Below are 19,260 nucleotides of genomic sequence, written 5' to 3'. Positions count from 1 at the left end.
GAACGCGTTGAAGTTGAGGACAACGTTGGCCATTTGATCTACAATACATGTTGTAAAGATTTTAGACTAAGTTCATGATAATTAAGTTCATCTGATCAAATTATTCAATGAACTCCCACTCAGATAGACATCCCTCCAGTCATCTAAGTATAACATGATCCGAGTTAACTAGGCTGTGTCCGATCATCATGTGAGACGGACTAGTCAACATCGGTGAACATCTTCATGTTGATCGTATCTTCTATACGACTCATGCTCGACCTTTCGGTCTTCTGTGTTCCAAGGCCATGTCTGTACATGCTAGGCTTGTCAAGTCAACCTAAGTGTTCGCATGTGTAAATCTGTCTTACACCCGTTGTATGTGAACATTGGAATCTATCACACCCGATCATCACGTGGTGCTTCGAAACAACAAACTGTCGCAATGGCGCACAGTTAGAGGAAACACTTTCTTGAAATTATTATGAGGGATCATCTTATTTACTACCGTCGTTCTAAGTAAACAAGATGCAAAAACATGATAAACATCACATGCAATCAAATAATAGTGACATGATATGGCCAGTATCATATAGCTTCCTTTGATCTCCATCTTGGGGCTCCATGATCATCTTGTCACCGGCATGACACCATGATCTCCATCATCGTGTCTCCATGAAGTTGCTCGCCAACTATTACTTATACTACTATGGCTAACACGATTAGCAATAAAGTAAAGTAATTTACATGGCGTTTCTCAATGACACACAGGTCATACAAAAAATAAAGACAACTCCTATGGCTCCTGCCGGTTGTCATACTCATCGATATGCAAGTCGTGATTCCCATTACAATAGCATGAACATCTCATACATCACATATATATATATCATTCATCATTCATCACAACTTTGGCCATATCATATCACAAAACACTTGCTGCAAAAACAAGTTAGACGTCCTCTAATTGTTGTTGCAAGTTTTACGTGGCTGCAATAGGGTTCTAGCAAGAACGTTTTCTTACCTACGTGAAAGCCATAACGTGATTTGTCAACTTCTATTTACCCTTCATAAGGACCTTTTTCATCGAATCCGCTCCAACTAAAGTGGGAGAGACAGCCACCTGCCAGCCACCTTATGCAACTAGTGCATGTCAGTCGGTGGAACCGGTCTCACGTAAGCGTATGTGTAAGGTTGGTTCGGGCCGCTTCATCCCACAATACTGCTGAAGCAAAATAAGACTAGTAGCGGCAAGAAAGTTGACAACATCTACGCCCACAACAAATTGTGTTCTACTCGTGCAAAGAGAACTACGCATAGACCTAGCTCATGATGCCACTGTTGGGGAACGTTGCAGAAAACAAAAATTTTCCTACGGTTTCACCAAAATCCATCTATGAGTTCATCTAGCAACGAGTGATCGGATTGCATCTACATACCTTTGTAGATCACGCGCGGAAGCGTTCAAAGAACGGGGATGAGGAAGTCGTACTCGACGTGATCCAAATCACCGGAGATCCTAGCGCCGAACGGACGACACCTCCGTGTTCAACACATGTACGGTCAGCGTGACGTCTCCTCCTTCTTGATCCAGCAAGGGGGGAGGACAGGTTGATGAAGATCCAGCAGCACGACGGCGTGGTGGTGGATGCAGCAGTCACCGCAGCAGGGCTTTGCCGTTCTTCTGCGAGAGGGAGAGGTGTAGCAGGGGAGAGGGAGGCGCCAAGAGTCAAGGATGCGGCTGCCCCTCCCCCCCTTTATATAGGCTCCCCAAGGGGGGGCGCTGGCCCTAGGAGATTGGATCTCCTAGGGGGGCGGCGGCCAAGGGTGGAGTTGCCCCCAAGGCAAGTGGGGCGCCCCCCCCCACCCTAGGGTTTCCATCCCTAGGCGCAGGGGGTGGGCCAAGGGGGCGCACCAGCCCACTATGGGCTGGTTCCCCTCCCCACTTCAGCCCATGGGGCCCTCCGGGATGGGTGGTCCCACCCGGTGGACCCCCGGGACCCATCCGGTGGTCCCGGTACAATATCGGTGACCCCCGAAACTCTCCCAATGGCCGAAACAGCACTTCCTATATATAATTCTTCACCTCCGGACCATTCCGGAACTCCTCGTGACATCCGAGATCTCATCCGGGACTCCGAACAACTTTCGAGTTACTGCATATTCATATCTCTACAACCCTAGCGTCACCGAACCTTAAGTGTGTAGACCCTACGGGTTCGGGAGACATGTAGACATGACCGAGATGGCTCTTCGGTCAATAACCAACAGCGGGATCTGGATACCCATGTTGGCTCCCACATGCTCATCGATGATCTCATCGAATGAACCATGATGTCGAGGATTCAAGCAACCCCGTATACAATTCCCTTTGTCAATCGGTATGTTACTTTCCCGAGATTCGATTGTCGGTATCCCAATACCTCGTTCAATCTCGTTACCGGCAAGTCACTTTACTCGTACCGTAATGCATGATCCCGTGACCAGACACTTGGTCACTTTGAGCTCATTATGATGATGCATTACCGAGTGGGCCCAGAGATACCTCTCCGTCATACGGAGTGACAAATCCCAGTCTTGATCCGTGTCAACCCAACAGACACTTTCGGAGATACCCGTAGTATACCTTTATAGTCATCCAGTTACGTTGTGACATTTGGTACACCCAAAGCACTCCTACGGTATCCGGGAGTTACACGATCTCATGGTCTAAGGAAAAGATACTTGACATTGGAAAAACTCTAGCAAACGAACTATACGATCTTGTGCTATGTTTAGGATTGAGTCTTGTCCATCACATCATTCTCCTAATGATGTGATCTCGTTCTCAATGACATCCAATGTCCATAGTCAGGATACCATGACTATCTGTTGATCAACGAGCTAGTCAACTAGAGGCTTACTAGGGACATGTTGGTGTCTATGTATTCACACATGTATTACGATTTCCGGATAACACAATTATAGCATGAATAAAAGACAATTATCATGAACAAGGAAATATAATAATAATCCTTTTATTATTGCCTCTAGGGCATATTTCCAACATTCTCCACCAAGCAAGCTTACGGCACCATTATGGCAAGGCCAGAAACGGACCTCATTGCTCCCCTCATCTGGAACACCAAGGCTTCACGCAAGATCAAGATCTTCGCTTGGCTACTCTTTAAGGATCGCCTAAACACCGCCGTGAACCTTACCCAGAAGAACATAATCCCCTCGGACTTATGCACACGGTGTGCCACGCTACCGGAAGACTCCACTCACCTCTTCATCTCTTGCCCCCTCGCCAATAGAATCTGGTAGAGAGTTGGCATTCTGCCTCAAGATGAAGACCTCAATGAACTTTGGGACGTTCCACTGCCTCACCACCTGCCCAAGAACGCATGGCCTTTCGTCCTTCTTGCACTACTTTCCTCCATATGGGCCGCGAGAAATGATATGCTCTTTAGAAATGTTGATCAATGTTCTGTAATAACTGTTAGGAACCTAGTAGCAGACTTAGATCTTTGGTCACATCGTCTTGTTGATACGGGTGACAAGGAGGACGTCTCCTCGTGGCGTACCTACCTCTCTGCATGATGCACCGTGCCTTTGTAAATTGTTTCTGCTGCTCTGGCAGTCGTTTTGAGCAATATATTCAGGTGGGGAGCTCCCCCCGGTGATTCTCAAAAAAAGAAGATATTAGCTACCAATATGAACTACACATACTTGAATCGCCACCTATAGGCTTTACACAATGCATTAGAAACTCAATTACAACGATGAGACCAAGGCTTAGCCATTTAAACATCGACTAGAGACGTACTCCAAACTTGACAGACATGGTTGAAGATAGAGTAGGAACACAAAACCTCATGGAATCTAGACAACCAGACCCGCCATAAGGCACCTTCACTGGCTCCACATCGACGTTGAAAAAAGACGCCTACCTTTTCACCACCATGCTGCCGCTCTCTAGAAAGAAAGCGACGAAAAACACAAGAAAACAAACAAACACCGAGAGGGAAAAATAAGGTCCGCGCCACCCGACCGTCGGATCGGTGATCGGAGGCGAGGGAATGCGTCGACTCACCGGGAACGTCTTGGCTACATCGCATGGTGACCAAATTTTCGTTACACGCCCTAAACTCTTCCAAATTAGCCACAAACACACATGATCCACCACTCAAGAGCCCAATGACAACTTTTTTTTTCCAAAGCCCTAATGATAACCCTTGATCTGGCTGGGATCATTAGCCACTCTAACCACCACTCGACCGGGAGGCCCCACCCGCAGCTTAACAAAACCACCTCCGCCGCTGTCCCCGTTCCCTTTTCCCCTCCGATCGCAGCAGCTTCCGCGAAGACGGAGCCGCCCCCATTAAAATACCGAACTCGCCACGCCCCCGCATCTCTCCACCCTCCCCGCTCCTCCTCCTCGGCCTCCGCCGCCCCCGCCCCCGCCTCCCCGAATCCCAGCCCTAGCGGCCGGCGAGCGCGGCGATGGGCGCCGTCGCCTCCACGGTGGCGGCGCGCTTCGCCTTCTTCCCGCCCTCCCCGCCGTCGTACGGCGTCGAGCCCCCGCCCTCGCCGGCGGCCGCGGCCGCGGACGGCGCGGTGGTGGAGCTCAGCGGGGTGCCCCGGCGGGGCGGCGTGGAGGCGCGGCGGCTGCCGACCAAGCGCGGCTCGGAGGTGGTGGCCATGTACGTGCGCCAGCCCGGGGCGCGCCTCACGCTGCTCTACTCCCACGGCAACGCCGCCGACCTGGGCCAGATGTACGAGCTCTTCGTCGAGCTCAGCTCACACCTCAACGTCAACCTCATGGGGTGCGTACGTCTCCCATCTGTTAGTAATGTTTCGCTATGAATTACGGTGCTGCTACTGTCAGGTTGCTCGATTAGTAGGGTGGAAGGAATTGGATTTAGTAGAACTTGACTGCTTGGGTTTTGCTTGTTGGGGTATGCTTAGGAACGTTTGGGCCCTGTTGTTCCGTAAAACGTCGATGGAAGTTCAATCTTCAAGGTCGTGCTGGCGGTTGGTTGTGCATCCACGCCTTCATGGAAAGTAGTATTAGTCGTTAGATACTTTTGTGATTTGATTGAGGTTGTTGAACCCATGGGAATGTCTGCGAGGCCGTTGTTATCGGCTGGGTGGTCCGAAGACTAGGCCAGTCTGGTCAATAATTGGTTGATTTGATTGAAGTCGATCATTATTTTTCTAATAAATGTTAGAGGATTTAGGACTGATTGGAAAGTTTGGATGTTAGTGTGCTGTGCTAGTCAGTGGTGGGAACGTCTACTTTATGTCATTGTCACTGCTAGAGTCGTTTGAAAATTCTCGTATCTGTGCACGCAAAATGAAACATTTGGATTCTAGTGTTGAATTGTGAATCTTCTGATCCTACCTTAAATAATTCAGTTGGTAAGGACTGAAGATCCATTGTGTCGGAATGTAGTTTGGTGGTCGCCATTTTTGGCCACAATCTGAATGCCTCATTGGCACATTCATATGTTCTTTTTTATTACCAATATTAAGTTTCTTGCCGTGCGGAAAAATAAAAAAACAAAAGGTTTGCATCATTGTTGTTTGCTCCGTTTGGATATTTATTTTTCCTAGTATAGGGATCTTATACTGTTAACGATGAGGACAGGGTTTTTACTTTCTTTTTACTTCACTTCTAATTAGATTCTTGTATAATTATTATAGTTATCGTTTCTGTTGTACCTGCAAAATTGGTTAGGTTTGTCCAGAAGTTTTAGCTATAGATTTGTTTCGTTCTTCTGTTTAATGGATACCCCCCCCCCCCCCCCCCGGGGGGGGGGGGTAATTTGGTTTGTTCTTGATAAAGTAATGAATTCCCACTTGGGCACTTTGATTAGAACTATTGTAGGTAGTAGTGAATAAATGAAGGAGCTTTTGTTGGTAGCTTCTGTTCCATCTACTCATTTGAGTGGGTCAGGCTTTTGATGAGGGAATTGGGCACTCCTGATCAGTTACTATGTTTATAATTGATAGACTGCCAGATGAGCTGTTTACTGGTTAGATTAATTGAGTTGTCCAGTTGATATTAGGCATACCCAGTTTCAAATCGTGTGGTGTGGAGCAATGAACAATTGCTCTATCGTGTCTCCAGCTTATCTTGTTTGAGTAGCCATTTTTTTTTCAGTTGAGTAGTGAACACCATTTGTATCTGTCTTATAGCTCCAATGCCAGTTTGTCCTTTCTTTCATCTGTTTGCATATTTGACTTTCCAAAGGGTCTATCTCTAGTTTCCTTGACCTTATAATATAGAGTAGACCAGTTGTTGCTTTGACGCGTGGCAGCTACAATAGGTCATGCAAATTTCAAGGAGAATTCTTATATATTACTGTACTTGATTTAAGCTCTGTGTTTGTGTTTATGATATGTATGTTCTTCCATTTGATACTGTTGATAGTTGATACTTACCAGTCATGATCCTGCTGGCAGTGTCACATATATTTCACTGATCCTAATACCCATTTTGGCTTCACACAGTAACTAATGAAGTATATTCTTTCCCACTTTTACAGTTATGATTATTCTGGATATGGGCAATCATCTGGGAAGGTATAGACTCAATCTTTTTCTAGGAAAGTACTTTTCCTCTCCTCTTCCCCTTTGCTTTCTGTTTTAAGAGGTTCAGCTACCATCGGTTTGCATAGCTGACTTGATTTATTTCTATTTGATTCTGCAGCCAAGTGAGCAGAACACTTATGCAGACATAGAGGCCGCTTATAGGTGTCTCATAGAAACTTATGGGGCCTCCGAGGAAAACATCATTCTGTATGGTCAATCAGTTGGCAGTGGCCCTACTTTAGATTTGGCATCTCGTTTGCCTCATTTGAGAGCAGTGGTTCTACATAGTCCAATTTCGTCTGGCTTGAGAGTAATGTATCCTGTGAAACATACATACTGGTTTGACATATATAAGGTGATTATTTTACTTTGTTTCTTTCAGTTTCATCTTTTCCTTGATCTGATCCCTATATTTTTGTTTGCAGAACATTGACAAAGTTACATTGGTCAAATGCCCCGTGTTAGTAATCCATGTGAGTATTCTAGTGACAGCAAGATTCCCTAAAGGTCTTAAAACTCCATATGACATGAAATGCTTTTGTATTTTAATTTTGGTGGTGTTCTTTCCTCCTATGAAAAGGAAATCAATAGTTGGTCCCGTACCAGTTTGGTGGCGCGGGGATGGATTGGAGCCCTTTTTAGATTTGATTATCTCTATATTGTTTTCTCCATTCTCTTCAAATATGTTTCAAGTTAGATGCTTCTAGCACAGTTCTAAAAACCGAACCGATGACCCCAGCCGCCAGGCTGTTGCTTCATCGGTCAACCTGCTGGTTTGCCTGTCCAACAGCCAGTTCACCTATTCACTCACCGGTCTTATAAGTTTTAAGAATATTCATTTGGCATCATATAATGTAATTAGTAAAACAATCACATGTAAAGCGATAGATTAAGTTCAACATAGCTGTACTGTTGTAATGCCTATGTGACTGTCCTTTCCTTTTGAAGAGTACAACTCTTTCCTTGGACGGAAATTTAACAATTTCTGATTATGGTGTTTTGGGAAGAGATGCCTGTTCCATAGCAACATCAATATTCCCTCACCTATTTATGGCATTAAAACTATTTCATCTGCAGGGTACGGCTGATGATGTTGTTGACTGTTCTCATGGGAGAGCACTGTGGGAACTGTCCAAAGTGAAGTATGAGCCTTTGTGGGTCAAAGGTGGGAACCATTGTAATTTGGAACTCTATCCCGAATACATTAAGCACCTAAAGAAGTTCGTCACAGCCATAGAGAAGTCCCCACCACTGAAAGATGAATCTCCAGAAAGTTCAGGCCCTTCAGATCTTGAAACAGGATCTGAAAGTATGGAGAGTTCAAGAAAAAGCACGGATGTGAGGGACAAATCAAGGTCAAGCACTGATCACAGGCGGAGTACAGACCGACGGGAGAAACCAAGGAGCAGCATAGATAGGAAGGATAAAGGCAGAAAGAGTGTAGATCATCCTGACAAACCACGGGCTAGTGTGGATCAATCTGATAAGCCACGGAAAAGCATTGACCGGTCTGTATATTCTTACATGCACTCTGTTTGTTTTACTGTTTAATGTGGATTCCTGTTACAGGACATATGCTTGTCTTGTCTTCTTGACTCTTGCAATGAATTGTGTGACAGCTTTGGAGGGATGATGAGGTCGGTTAAATTGTGCAATATTGACTGCTTCAAAGTAACTTCCACTTCCGGGAGCTGAAAATAGTGGAAGGTTAGTTTTGATAGTATCTGTATTTATTTCATCTGTATAATCTATTCCATTGGGTGTTTTTAGTTTTGCTGTGGAAGGTATATTGGTTTGGGTGAGGGTTATGCACACTGAATTGTTTCGTGAGAAGAAATGATCATTCATTCCCGACCCCCTGAGTTTTCAAAGCCATTCATTTGGCACATCAACAATGCTACTCCCACGGAGTATGAAGCAACACCATTGTTACACTGTACATAAGTTGTTGTATCATTACACTGTCGTAGTTTTTCTTTTTCATAGAAACATTTGATAGATAACTAAACTGGGAATTTGTGTCTTCCCTCTGGAAAGTTCTCTTCAAATATGGATTTATGTCACTTGATTGCTTTGTCATAGAGCTTGAGCTTGAAACGAATCACTGGATCATTCAATGTAATCATCATCTTTGTTCAGTTCAACGCTCATGTTCTAGCTATCCTGTTTCTCTATTAATACAATATATACTCCCTCCGTCGCAGTTTACATGGTGCCTGCACATTTGAGGTTCAAGTATGACCATCAGTCTGACCAATGAAATGTGGGTCACTGTCAATGTAATTAAAACTCGAAATACAAGGATGACATGTAAACTAGGACGGACACATACTTGCTAGAGAATCATGCAAGAACAGCTTGCATGTTAATTGTTGTGGCTGGTTATTACTCTCTCAGATATATTTTGTCCTAAGTCTAAACTCATAATATTTCACCATCTTCATATAAAAATATATCAAATTATACTGTACCAAATAAATAGTGTGAAAATATATTTCATGATGTCTAATGATATTGATTTGGTGTTGTAGATGTTGATACTTCTTTCTATAATTTGGTCAAAACTATAAAGTTCGACTTAAGGATCATTGAAATTTGTAAAATGATTGAAATTATGAACAAGAAATTTGGTGTTGTAGATGTTGTAGACAATTGCAAAATGATTGAAATTATGAACAAGAAATTTGTAAGCTATCATAATTGAAGCTAACATCGTTTGACATCATAGTTTTTAGGAAATTTAGGTACAAAACATCCTATTTCGGGGAAAAACAAATGAATTTTGAAGTAGTTGTACAACATCACTTAGTCGTCGCCTTTTTCCAAAGTAGTTTATCCAATTCCAATGGGCTTCTTTTGTATCTACCTCATGCGTTAGTGTGAATGGGTCATTTTTTCCTTCTAATTTGTAGTACATTTCAAGAGTTTTAGCTGGTTCCTTGTTAGATAGTAGGTAGTGAATAGAAACTCAGAAGCCCGTTGGACATGATGTCTTCTTCAGTTATTTCTACTATTTGTGTTAAATTCTTTGTGACTTGTATGTACTTCCCATTGTTTCAATTATCGATGACAAAATCGATTGGGGCATTTAACCACTGCATAAAGAACGAAATTTTGTTCCAACATAAACTGACAATAACTTTTGGGTCTGCTCTGTTATGTTTGTCTACCTGAGACCTTTTGTCAATGTTAAGCAAACATCCAAACATATTTTCATTAATCAAGATGCGGCCATGGCATGGGCAACAACTTATATATTCTGAAATACAAACCATCGTCTTTATTTGTGACACATTTATCTTAATGCACATGTATCATAAGCATCATGAGAAGTTTGTACCTGATTTTAAAGATGCGTGTACGAAGAGTTTTACTTCAACAACAAGTGGCTTGACTTGTTGTGCGAGTACAATCTTGAGGACAACGGATGGTAAACCTATAAGTTTTTTGGAAAAAATGGAATGCTACCTATCATGATTCTTTTACACAATTGATACGACCTCTACTCAAAAGGACCAAAGGAATGCATAATGTCGTCAAGAAAAGATTTTCTGGGAAACTTAGTCTTTCAGAACTCCCTGTAGAATGTTTTTTTTTCCGAGAAAATGCAGAAGATTTGCATTTCATTGCATTGAAAAGGAAGGGGTTTCAGTTACATCCTCCTAGGAGGCAGTTATACAGGGTGAGGGTGCTGCAATTAATGTACATCCTAGGTTTGGGGAATGAGGGCACGCAGGCCCAACGCTCCGGCTCTGGCCCAAAGGGTCGCCTCCTCTTTGATTTTATCCAGTAGCGTAGCTATAGAAGGGCTGGCTCTGTCGAAGACGCAGTCGTTCCGATGCTTCCATAGCATCCAAGGAATGAGTAGTGTCGCCAAGGCGAGGCCCTTGCGCATAGGCTTGGGCGTGTGCTGCCGCACGGAGAGCCACTAGGTGTTGGTTGATGGCTCGCCATCAGGTGGGTTGCAGGGAACCCTTAGCCAGCTCAGGATTTCATACCATACCTGCCGGGAGAACGGGCAGACGAGGAGGAGATGCTAGAGGGTCTCCGGCGCCTGGTCACAAAGTGGGCAGCACGCGGGGTGCTGCAAGCCGCGACGGGCGAGGCGGTCAGCAGTCCAACACCGGTCTAAGTGGGCGAGCCAATGGAAGAAGCGTACCCGGGGCGGCGCCCAACATTTCCAATTGAGCTTCCAAGCATCACATGCGGTGGATCCGTGGAACATGGCAAGGTAGGCGAACTGCGCGGTGTAGGTGCCTTTGGAGCTTCACTTCCAGAGTAGATGATCTGGCTCGGCGGAGAGCGTTGTGTGCTCAATCATGTGCCAGAGTTGCAGGTACTCGCTGATCTCTTGAATCCCAACGTTGCCCTGTATGTCGCGCGCCCAATTGTTGGCCTGAAGGCCATCCGCCACCGTTCGCAGCTTGCGGCGTCTCTTGGGGATGCAAGAGTATAACGCCGGCGCGATCTCGCTGACGGAGCGTCCGTCAATCCAGCAGTCCTCCCAGAACAAGGCGAGCTGGCCGTTGCCTATCTGCATGGTGGTCGAGGCAAAGAAAAAGGCGCGCTCGTCGGCGAAGAACTGCAGGTCAAGACCACTCCAAGCCCTGGCGCTGTCGGTGCGGCTTAGCCACAGCCAACGTGTGCGAAGGGCGAGGCCTGTGCGCTCGAGGTCGTGGACACCAAGTCCTCCAAGCAAGATTGGCCGTGCGACGCGCCGCCAGTTGACATGGCAGTGGCCGCCGTTGGCTTCGGCGCGTCCGGCCCAAAGGAATCCCCTCTGTATCTTCTCCAGCGCCTTGATGATCCGCTTCGGTGGTGCTAGCGCCAGCAGCTGGTGGATGGGGATGGCGCTGAGCACGGCCTTGACAAAAGCAAGGCGGCCAGCCTTGTTCATGAGGCACGCCTTCCAGGTAGGCAGCATGCCAGCAGTTTTGTCAACCACCGGTTGGAGCAGGGCAGCGGATGGGCGCTTGATCGTGAGCGGGATGCCAAGATATGTGATAGGCAGGTCCACGATGGGGCAGCCAAGTGCGCGATGATGGGCGCCATGTCGTCGGCGTCGCAGCAGATGAGTGTGGCAGAGCTCTTCAGGAAGTTCACCTGGAGGCCCGACGCGCGTCCGAAGAGCTGCAGGACTCCTTTCACTGCCATGGTGCCGCCCGGAGTGGGGTGGCAAAATAGGATCACATCGTCCGCATATAGCAAGACGGCCGGGATCGGGCGCCGCGGTTGAAGCTGCTGCAAGATGCCCGTCTCGGTGGCTCGGCGAAGGAGACGGCTAAGCGTGTCGACCGCGAGGACAAATAGCTGGGGCGAGAGGGGGTCGTCCTGTCGAAACCCGCAGTGATGCCAAATGGTCGGGCCAGGCTTGCCGTTCAGGAGCACCTTGGTGCTGGCCGACGAAAGCAGAATGGCCAGCCAGTCCAGGAAACGGTTGCCGAATCCGTATTGGCGCAATACCTCGAAGAGGAACGGCCAGCTGATCGAGTCGAAGGCCTGTGCCAAGTCGAGCTTCAACAGCAAGCAGGGGGGCCTTGAGCTGATGGAGTAGGCGCGCGGACTGTCGGACGAGGACGAAGTTGTCATGCAACGAGCGTCCAGGGATGAACGCGTTCTGGTTCACGCTGACGAGGGCATTGAGCTTGGGCGCGAGACGCAGCGAGAGGACCTTCGCGAAGATCTTGGCGACGAGGTGGATGAGGCTTATCGGCCTGTAGTCTCCAAGACAGCGAGCGTCCGCGCGCTTGGGCAGCAGCGTGAGGAGCGCCTGGTTAAGGCAGCTGAAACCACGGCCTCGGAGCGCGTAGAGCTGCTGGAACACGTCGATGAGGTCCTGCTTCTCCCTGTAGAATGTGAGAGGGTTTTCGCTAATCTTTGTGAAATTAAGTTTGATGAAGATTTGAATTCACGTGAAAAAATATCTCAAATTATGCTGAAGAATGTAGTTGAACATATACAAAGAGAGTGCATTTAGAATTTGAGGAAGAATTTTAAAAGACAATTTTCATTGTCTTGTAAACTGTCACTCCCTCTGTCCTAGTATCAAAAAACGTCTTACATTATAGGACGGAGGGAGTACAAACCAATGCCAATCTTGACATATATAGTTATGCAAAAGTGCAATGATCATGGAGCAATGGTTGTATTCAGCAGTGCAGATATGACCATTACAAGTTCTTGCACAAAGTACCAATTCATAGTTATGCATACACATTTTATACCAAAATGATAAAATATGCATCCATATCTAGGTATATTGTGCAAGTGTGCCTTTGAAGTTTTCAATATCGATAATGTTTCGTTTTGCCATCACAACATATAATGAAGAGAAGGACAACATGTGCAATTTTTTTTTAATTGAGAAACAAGTAGGAAGGTAAGTTTGAAAACACATGTTGCATGTATCTCATGAAGGGTGGCATCCATTCATTGAAGTGTTTGTGTTATCAAAAGAACTTGACGATTTCAAAAAAGGCCATTGATAAGTTGTACATTCGATAATACTATATGTAAGATGCAAGAAAAAACCCATGAGGTTCTGCTAGTTTTGACTGAATGTGCTACAGGCACTTTAAAAGGTACAATATCGTTTCGAGTCCTTGGGTGATAAAAAGGCAAATGGCAAACTATCTATATACACGGAGGATATGCTAATCCTGTGATGTCAACCTTGGAAAATGATGTGTATGGCAACCTTTGACCATGATTGTTTACCGTTGGCGCCTTCTATCGCCCGAGGAACTCTAAACCAAAATTTCTTGCATCTTCGCTTAAATGATTATGTGCTTCCAAGTCCAACTTCAATGAAGTTCTCCAAATCATTCATAAGTTCTTTTGATAGTGATCACTTCATTGTAGCGGATGCCATCTTTCATGATTATGAGATACGTGTAACATGCAGTTTCAATTGTTTCTTAATATAAAATTCTCTTTTTGCATATTTTGTCCTTCTGTTTAGTGTATATTACGATGGCAAATGAAAACATCATTCGTATTGAAGGCTTACCGAAAAAGGCTTTCGCCCCGCTTTATAGATAAAGCAAACCGCCAAGAGCACACATACAAGTACCAGTTCAGGACAGACGCACCCACAAAACACAATAAGATAACCAAAGGGTTCTGCTGAGGGCACAGCTCAACAAGCCCTAAGAAACAACAAAGAAAGCTGCACGGCCAAGGTCGGAGCCAAAGCCGAAGAGGAACACCAAGCATCTAGTCAGGCTCTGGAGGAGGCGGCGGTGGCGGCGGCGATAGGCGGACAGCCATCGAGCGAAGGTCGGCGATGAAGGCGGAAATGGCGTCCCGGTCTCGAGGGCGGCTAAGTATTGAAGACTTTGAAGACATGCTCGCACAATATACTTATAACATATGGATGCCATATTTTATGAAACCACATTTGCAATTTAAAACATGTATACATACATATGAATTCGTATTTTCTGCAAAACATGTAATGGTCATATGTCAATACTGAGCACTCAATTTGTATCAATTTATAATACAATGACAAATTTCTTTTAAATTGTTTCTCAAACTCTGAGTACACCCTACTTGTATATGATTCAGCTGTGGTCTTCAAGAAAGAGAAGTTTGGGATGCAATAAATCCGTTTCTTTACATGTGAATTAAAATCTTTACCAACTCATTTTTACGAAGACTAACAGAAACCTTCTCACATTCTACAAGGAGTTATGAAAGACCGATTTTCATACGAAATATTTTTCTTCAAGAGATTATTCGTACCGTCGCTCCTTTTAGTCGAGGTCATATCGACTTTAAAAGAGACGCAGTAGATAGCATCCACCTTTTCCCGAGGCCATATAAATTTTCCATCTATTTGTTGTCCTCAAAGTTCAAGCCACTTCTTTTTTACATGAAACTAGGATATGTCTTTCTACACACATCTTTTAAAATCAGGTGGTAACTTCTCAAGATGCTTATGAATTATATGCTCGAGAAATTTAGCAGCATTAACATAAATAATGTGCCACAAACAAAGAAGATGGCTTGTATTTCAGAATACATAAGCAATTATTGATGCCATGGTCGCGTCTTGATTAGTAAAATTGTGCTTGAACGCTTGCTTGATATTGCCATTATAAAGGTCTCAAAGAGCCAAATAAATGATTTAGTTGTCTCATTAAATAATAGAGCATACCCAAAAGTTATTGTCTACTTGTGATGGTTGGTTCCAAGGAGTGGAGCAAAGGCCATTTCACTCTTACTAGTCTCAAATGTGGTGTCAAATGATATAAAATCACCAAAGCATGCATGATCCATGATAGACTAACGTATGCCCAAATGAAATTAGCTATTTGACCACCTTCCTCATCTATCTGAATGGCATAAAAATATATAGAAATCCTCTGTATGCTTATTACTCAAGTATTCTAACTGTTTGCGCATCACTGGATTCTGAATACTTATTGCGTTTGCGACCAATCTCATTATTGCAATCCATCCTTGAGAATGACACTTTCTCCACTCATGTGTGAAACTCCATGAATACATCTGGCACCATCCCGACTTCCTGTATCCGGCGAATTAGCATCCTGTCCACTTCTCTAACACATCTTTGGGATCTCAAGCTTATATGCAACTTATTTGGACTAACAAGATAATGATTGTGATCGATACAACCTTTTGCACTGTCCGAATCCCCTATTTGCTGACACTCAACTGATCACAAGCATCGCAACCCGTCATTGTAGTGTCCTTTGATGACTCGGTTCTCAATGTCCTCGGTTATTGCAATTTATCTGATAGGTGCTTTGTCTGACTGTTTCTAATACTGAACCTAACCTTAATGGCATAGGTGTTGTGCATCTCATAAGCTTTGTCCTTTGATTTGAAGGACATTAATTCCAGCTGCAGGAACGATTCGAATTTGCCAACTTTAACCATGTGTTGTACAACACAATGAGTTGAGAATGAAAAATAATATCATTGACAACATTTTTCCAAGACAAAGTAAATGACACTCCATCTGTTTCAAAATATAAGACGTTTTTGGCCTAAATTTAGAGCAAAAAATGTCTTATATTTTAATACGGACGGAGTATGTTTTTATAACATATAGTTAATATTTTGTTAGTTAATTTGATGCTGAAAGTGAGTGTCAAAAAATGTATCCGAGCCTTGTAAACCCGAGAGAAGGTAGTACTCCTACTTAACATTGGAAATAAAGACTCCTACAGAAATGCTGTGCGATCATGTGTACCTTTGTTCTCACACATGCGTCTAGGCAAAGCACCCCTGCAATGGACGTGGCCTAACGAAAAACTACACCTATTAGATTGCCTTGTCGCACGTTAGCGCTGGCAGCGTGTCCAGATCCACCACAAAGCAGCCTACAACAACAGTTAGGACGATGGAAAAGTTAATCCACGGAAGTTGTGAAATGGTAGAGTGCTCGCTGGTACTACATGAGCTCTGGGTTCGAGCCGCTTTGCTGCCCCTGCAAGGAAGACAATGTGTCTCTGCTGCCTCCGTCCAGGACCAGGGACGCGCCGAGAAGCGAGAAGCGACGGGCCCGCCCGCCCACTCGGCTAGGAGGTCGCGCCCTCGTGCTCCGGCCACTCCCAGTGCGCGCAAATGATGCCGTCGCCGGAGCCCGACGCGGCGTTGCACGTGCTAGCAGCTCACACGGTAAACGCAAGAGCTGCCTTTTGCTGCTGGCGTACGAGTGCGTTCCGAAGTCGCCTGACTGCTGCTTCTCCACAAAAGCTTCCAGCAGAATGGACAGTAAACCTGTCTCGCCTGAGAGATTATACATATTTTTGGTAGGTTCAGCGAAAAGGCGAACGGAAGAAATTCAGTTCCATGGACCTCTCGGCCAAGTGTGAATCGTGAGGACGCACACGGGCGCATCTGGTACAGCTTGAAGCCCCAGGAGACCGAGTTGACTGTCTCCAAGAACGCATTCCGGGCCCAGCGCCTGTTCCCCAAAGCAGCAGTACCGAAGCTCTCATTCGGCATCTTGCTCGTGCTTTAAGAGCCATCGGCAATGGCCAGCAGCTGAAAAGAGGAACCGTCAAGTCAGTCGACGCTCGAAAGCCGAATCAATGTACCGGCCAAACCCAACCAACTGCAACAGTTGACGCTCGAAAGTCTAATCCACCTCTGAAAACTGACCAAATTCAACCGACTGCGAACGGTTTTGCCGACGACGAGCGTTCACTCCTAAGCTCCTGAAATTCAATGGCACCGACAACGGCGGTGGTGTAACACTGGTGCGTGTGATCTTGCATGCGCGGCCGTCTGATTCACGCTCGCCACCGGTTGTTTTTGGTCATCGTCTGGGACTCTGATGCGTAAATATGGTTTGAAGGTACGTGTTGGGAGAACACGGGAACCATTACTATAGATCAATTGGAGGTGAGGTCGAAGCCCTAGGTTCTGGCCTTGGTCACCGAAATCCTTTCTAGTTGGCCACTACACTTTGCTCGTTGCATGCATCCATGGGCAGAATGCCCAATGCACCCAAAATCTTCAGCCGCAAGCAATGGCAGATCCTTGGAGCAGTTTTAATTCACAGTTCACAAGAGATCATCGGAAACTACTGCTTGCCAAACGGCAAGGGACAAACTTTGAGCACTTCCAAGGACGTGAATATACTCAAGCCAATAAGAAAATGCCGAGGGATCAGACTACTATATGGCCTGCAAGTACAGATGCGGCATTCCACGCGCAGGAGATACGTGCCACAAGGTCGGGCTTTGACCAATGAGGTGTCGAATGTCCCTATAAATCCACCCTCTCAGCGTCCTGCTTCTCTCCTTCCCTTTCCTGTTCGTTAGTTACACGACCGACATACTCGACGAACAGGGCCACGGTTAGTTATGCAGCCGTTGAGCTGTGCAAGCTTCTTGCTTGGGGTGGCCGTCCTATCGGCCACCCTTGAGCCCTTCGTCGCCATTGCGCACAGAGGTATACACCGGTGCTTCTGAGTGTTCATGCTAGAGCTATATAAGGCCTTTCATCCGACTGCTCTTTTCTTTCTTATAGTTCACACTGGCACAGGCATGATCATTTATGATTTTGAACAAAACTCTGACATGCTTACTCTTTGTTCTCAGAGTTGCTGACGGCAACCGACAGCGTGAGAGGACCGGAAACCAGGCTGGTAAGTACTGCAAGGGGTTGTCAAAAACTTATAGGTGTTTCGATGAAATGCACTATCCGCCGGGGATAATGTATAACTAAAGTTAGTCTTGATATGCAGGAGCCCACTGTCGACAAAACCATCACAGACGAGGGAAGCAGAAGCAATGCACTGACAAGAGGAGAGATGGTTCTTGGAGATGCAGCCATGGAGAAGACGGATGATAGAAGCACGTCAAGCTCAGCTGCAAAACATTCTGTTGGACAATGTGGGCATGGAGGAGGGAAGGATCTGAGTATGGACTGTTATTTTAGGAGCAGGAAACTTCATCCAGGGGCTTACTTCGATGGCCACATACCCTTCACCGCTGATTACCGTAGACCACGGAACCACCCGCCCAAGAACAACTAGGAGTGGGTAGGGTATAGCTAGCTTGTTTCCCTTGCCTTTTTTCTTTTTCTTTTGGCTGGCCATTCTATTTGTCAGATATGGCCTTCCTTCTTGTTAGATATAGGTGTTTAGTGACGTTGTGTTTCTCCTGTGGCATAATAGTAATATCAGTGCTTTTACTTTAGAAAGGGTGAAGCTTATGTTGGCAGCTTTTAATTTCCTAACAGAAATCATTCTCAGCAACGAAATGGAAGAATTCATGAACTGACACACTAACATTTTCTGATGGATTTGAATATTCCCTCGTTCTAAATAATGCACGAGATAGAAAAAAAAACACGATTAGCGGTTGAGATGGATAAAGGTAGGTATGAATGAGACTCTGAAATTTGTCCAATTTGAATTGATCGATCTCAGTTTATTCCCTCAGCATGAAATTCCACCTCCACATTCACAAGGAACTATACATAGCAGCCAACGTGTGTCAAAATTGAGGTGGATTCAGTGGAGGCTGGCCAGGGAGACTCTCCCCGCCACAACACGGTGGCACCCCGCCGCCCGCCGGTCTCCTACATTGACTTCGGTAGGAGGCGGCAGGAGGCTACTTTGCCCGGCGCCGTCGAGGTGAACAGATATGCTCACTATTTTTTGAGGAAACCCAACGAGGCCAATTGGTTTGAAGCTCCAAGTATTGTTCTGTTTTTTTAGCAGAATTTCCGAAAAGCTAAACCACATCTTTGTGCACACATAAGTGGCAGATGAAAGACATTACTACTTCTAAGATAATTTCCACATAACAAGATGTAAATATATCTCGAAAAATGAATATATCACATACATTTTGAGGATCCAGAAATGATATAGCCTCGAAAGTACTTGAAACCATCCAAAGAAAAAAAAGAAACAATCGTAAGATATATAGGCACCATGTATGAATTAATGCCTCTATGAATTGCTAGTCTGGATTTTTTTTAAACATAATTGACTTTATTCCTCAAATAATAGCGAGATCGTTTACATAAGAGTGAGAAATAAAGTCAGGGATGACAGAATCCCAAAACATAGAAGCATATTCTCTAAAGGAACATTGTGCTAACTCACGAGCCACCATATTTGCTTCACGTAGGCAGTGAGAATACTCCACAATCGCAAAGTCCAAAGATAATTACTTGCATTCCAGTACAGTAACAACGTCACGCCCCACC

The 19,260-nt window shown here is 45.2% G+C and overlaps 2 protein-coding genes across 4 annotated transcripts; both read left to right on the top strand.

Moving 5' to 3' along the window:
• Window positions 1-4,316: 4,316 nt before the first annotated feature.
• Window positions 4,317-13,614, top strand: LOC123148334 (alpha/beta hydrolase domain-containing protein 17C). Of its 3 annotated transcripts, none has more exons than XM_044567720.1 (7): window positions 4,317-4,787; window positions 6,513-6,549; window positions 6,677-6,913; window positions 6,984-7,031; window positions 7,636-8,066; window positions 8,178-8,265; window positions 13,596-13,614. In XM_044567720.1, the coding sequence occupies exons 1-6, from the start codon at window positions 4,465-4,467 to the stop codon at window positions 8,251-8,253; spliced, it is 1,152 nt and encodes a 383-aa protein (XP_044423655.1). In that variant the 5' UTR covers window positions 4,317-4,464; the 3' UTR covers window positions 8,254-8,265; window positions 13,596-13,614. The 3 variants fall into 3 exon arrangements, with proteins under 3 accessions (XP_044423655.1, XP_044423654.1, XP_044423653.1); XM_044567719.1 differs by lacking the exon at window positions 13,596-13,614 and adding an exon at window positions 8,763-9,012; XM_044567718.1 differs by lacking the exon at window positions 13,596-13,614 and having other exon boundaries at window positions 4,319-4,787; window positions 8,178-8,696.
• Window positions 13,615-17,351: 3,737 nt separating this feature from the next.
• Window positions 17,352-18,239, top strand: LOC123147296 (uncharacterized). The gene is made up of 3 exons (XM_044566531.1): window positions 17,352-17,490; window positions 17,640-17,686; window positions 17,786-18,239. Exons 1-3 carry the CDS (start codon window positions 17,403-17,405, stop codon window positions 18,074-18,076), a joined length of 426 nt encoding a protein of 141 aa, XP_044422466.1. The 5' UTR covers window positions 17,352-17,402; the 3' UTR covers window positions 18,077-18,239.
• Window positions 18,240-19,260: the final 1,021 nt, after the last annotated feature.

Source organism: Triticum aestivum, chromosome 7A, assembly GCF_018294505.1.
Source record: "Triticum aestivum cultivar Chinese Spring chromosome 7A, IWGSC CS RefSeq v2.1, whole genome shotgun sequence".
Classification (NCBI taxonomy): domain Eukaryota; kingdom Viridiplantae; phylum Streptophyta; class Magnoliopsida; order Poales; family Poaceae; genus Triticum; species Triticum aestivum.
Note: the sequence above shows the minus strand (reverse complement) of the source record. Positions and strands in the feature narration are given on the sequence as shown.

Excerpts from the sequence above, each read along its gene's own strand:
- LOC123148334 (XM_044567720.1), top strand. The coding sequence starts at position 4,465 with ATGGGCGCCGTCGCCTCCACGGTGGCGGCGCGCTTCGCCTTCTTCCCG. Across the intron at positions 4,788-6,512 it reads CTCAACGTCAACCTCATGGG|TTATGATTATTCTGGATATG; the intron begins GTGCGTACGTCT and ends CCACTTTTACAG. Across the intron at positions 6,550-6,676 it reads ATGGGCAATCATCTGGGAAG|CCAAGTGAGCAGAACACTTA; the intron begins GTATAGACTCAA and ends TTGATTCTGCAG.
- LOC123147296 (XM_044566531.1), top strand. The coding sequence starts at position 17,403 with ATGCAGCCGTTGAGCTGTGCAAGCTTCTTGCTTGGGGTGGCCGTCCTA. Across the intron at positions 17,491-17,639 it reads CGTCGCCATTGCGCACAGAG|AGTTGCTGACGGCAACCGAC; the intron begins GTATACACCGGT and ends CTTTGTTCTCAG. Across the intron at positions 17,687-17,785 it reads GAGGACCGGAAACCAGGCTG|GAGCCCACTGTCGACAAAAC; the intron begins GTAAGTACTGCA and ends CTTGATATGCAG.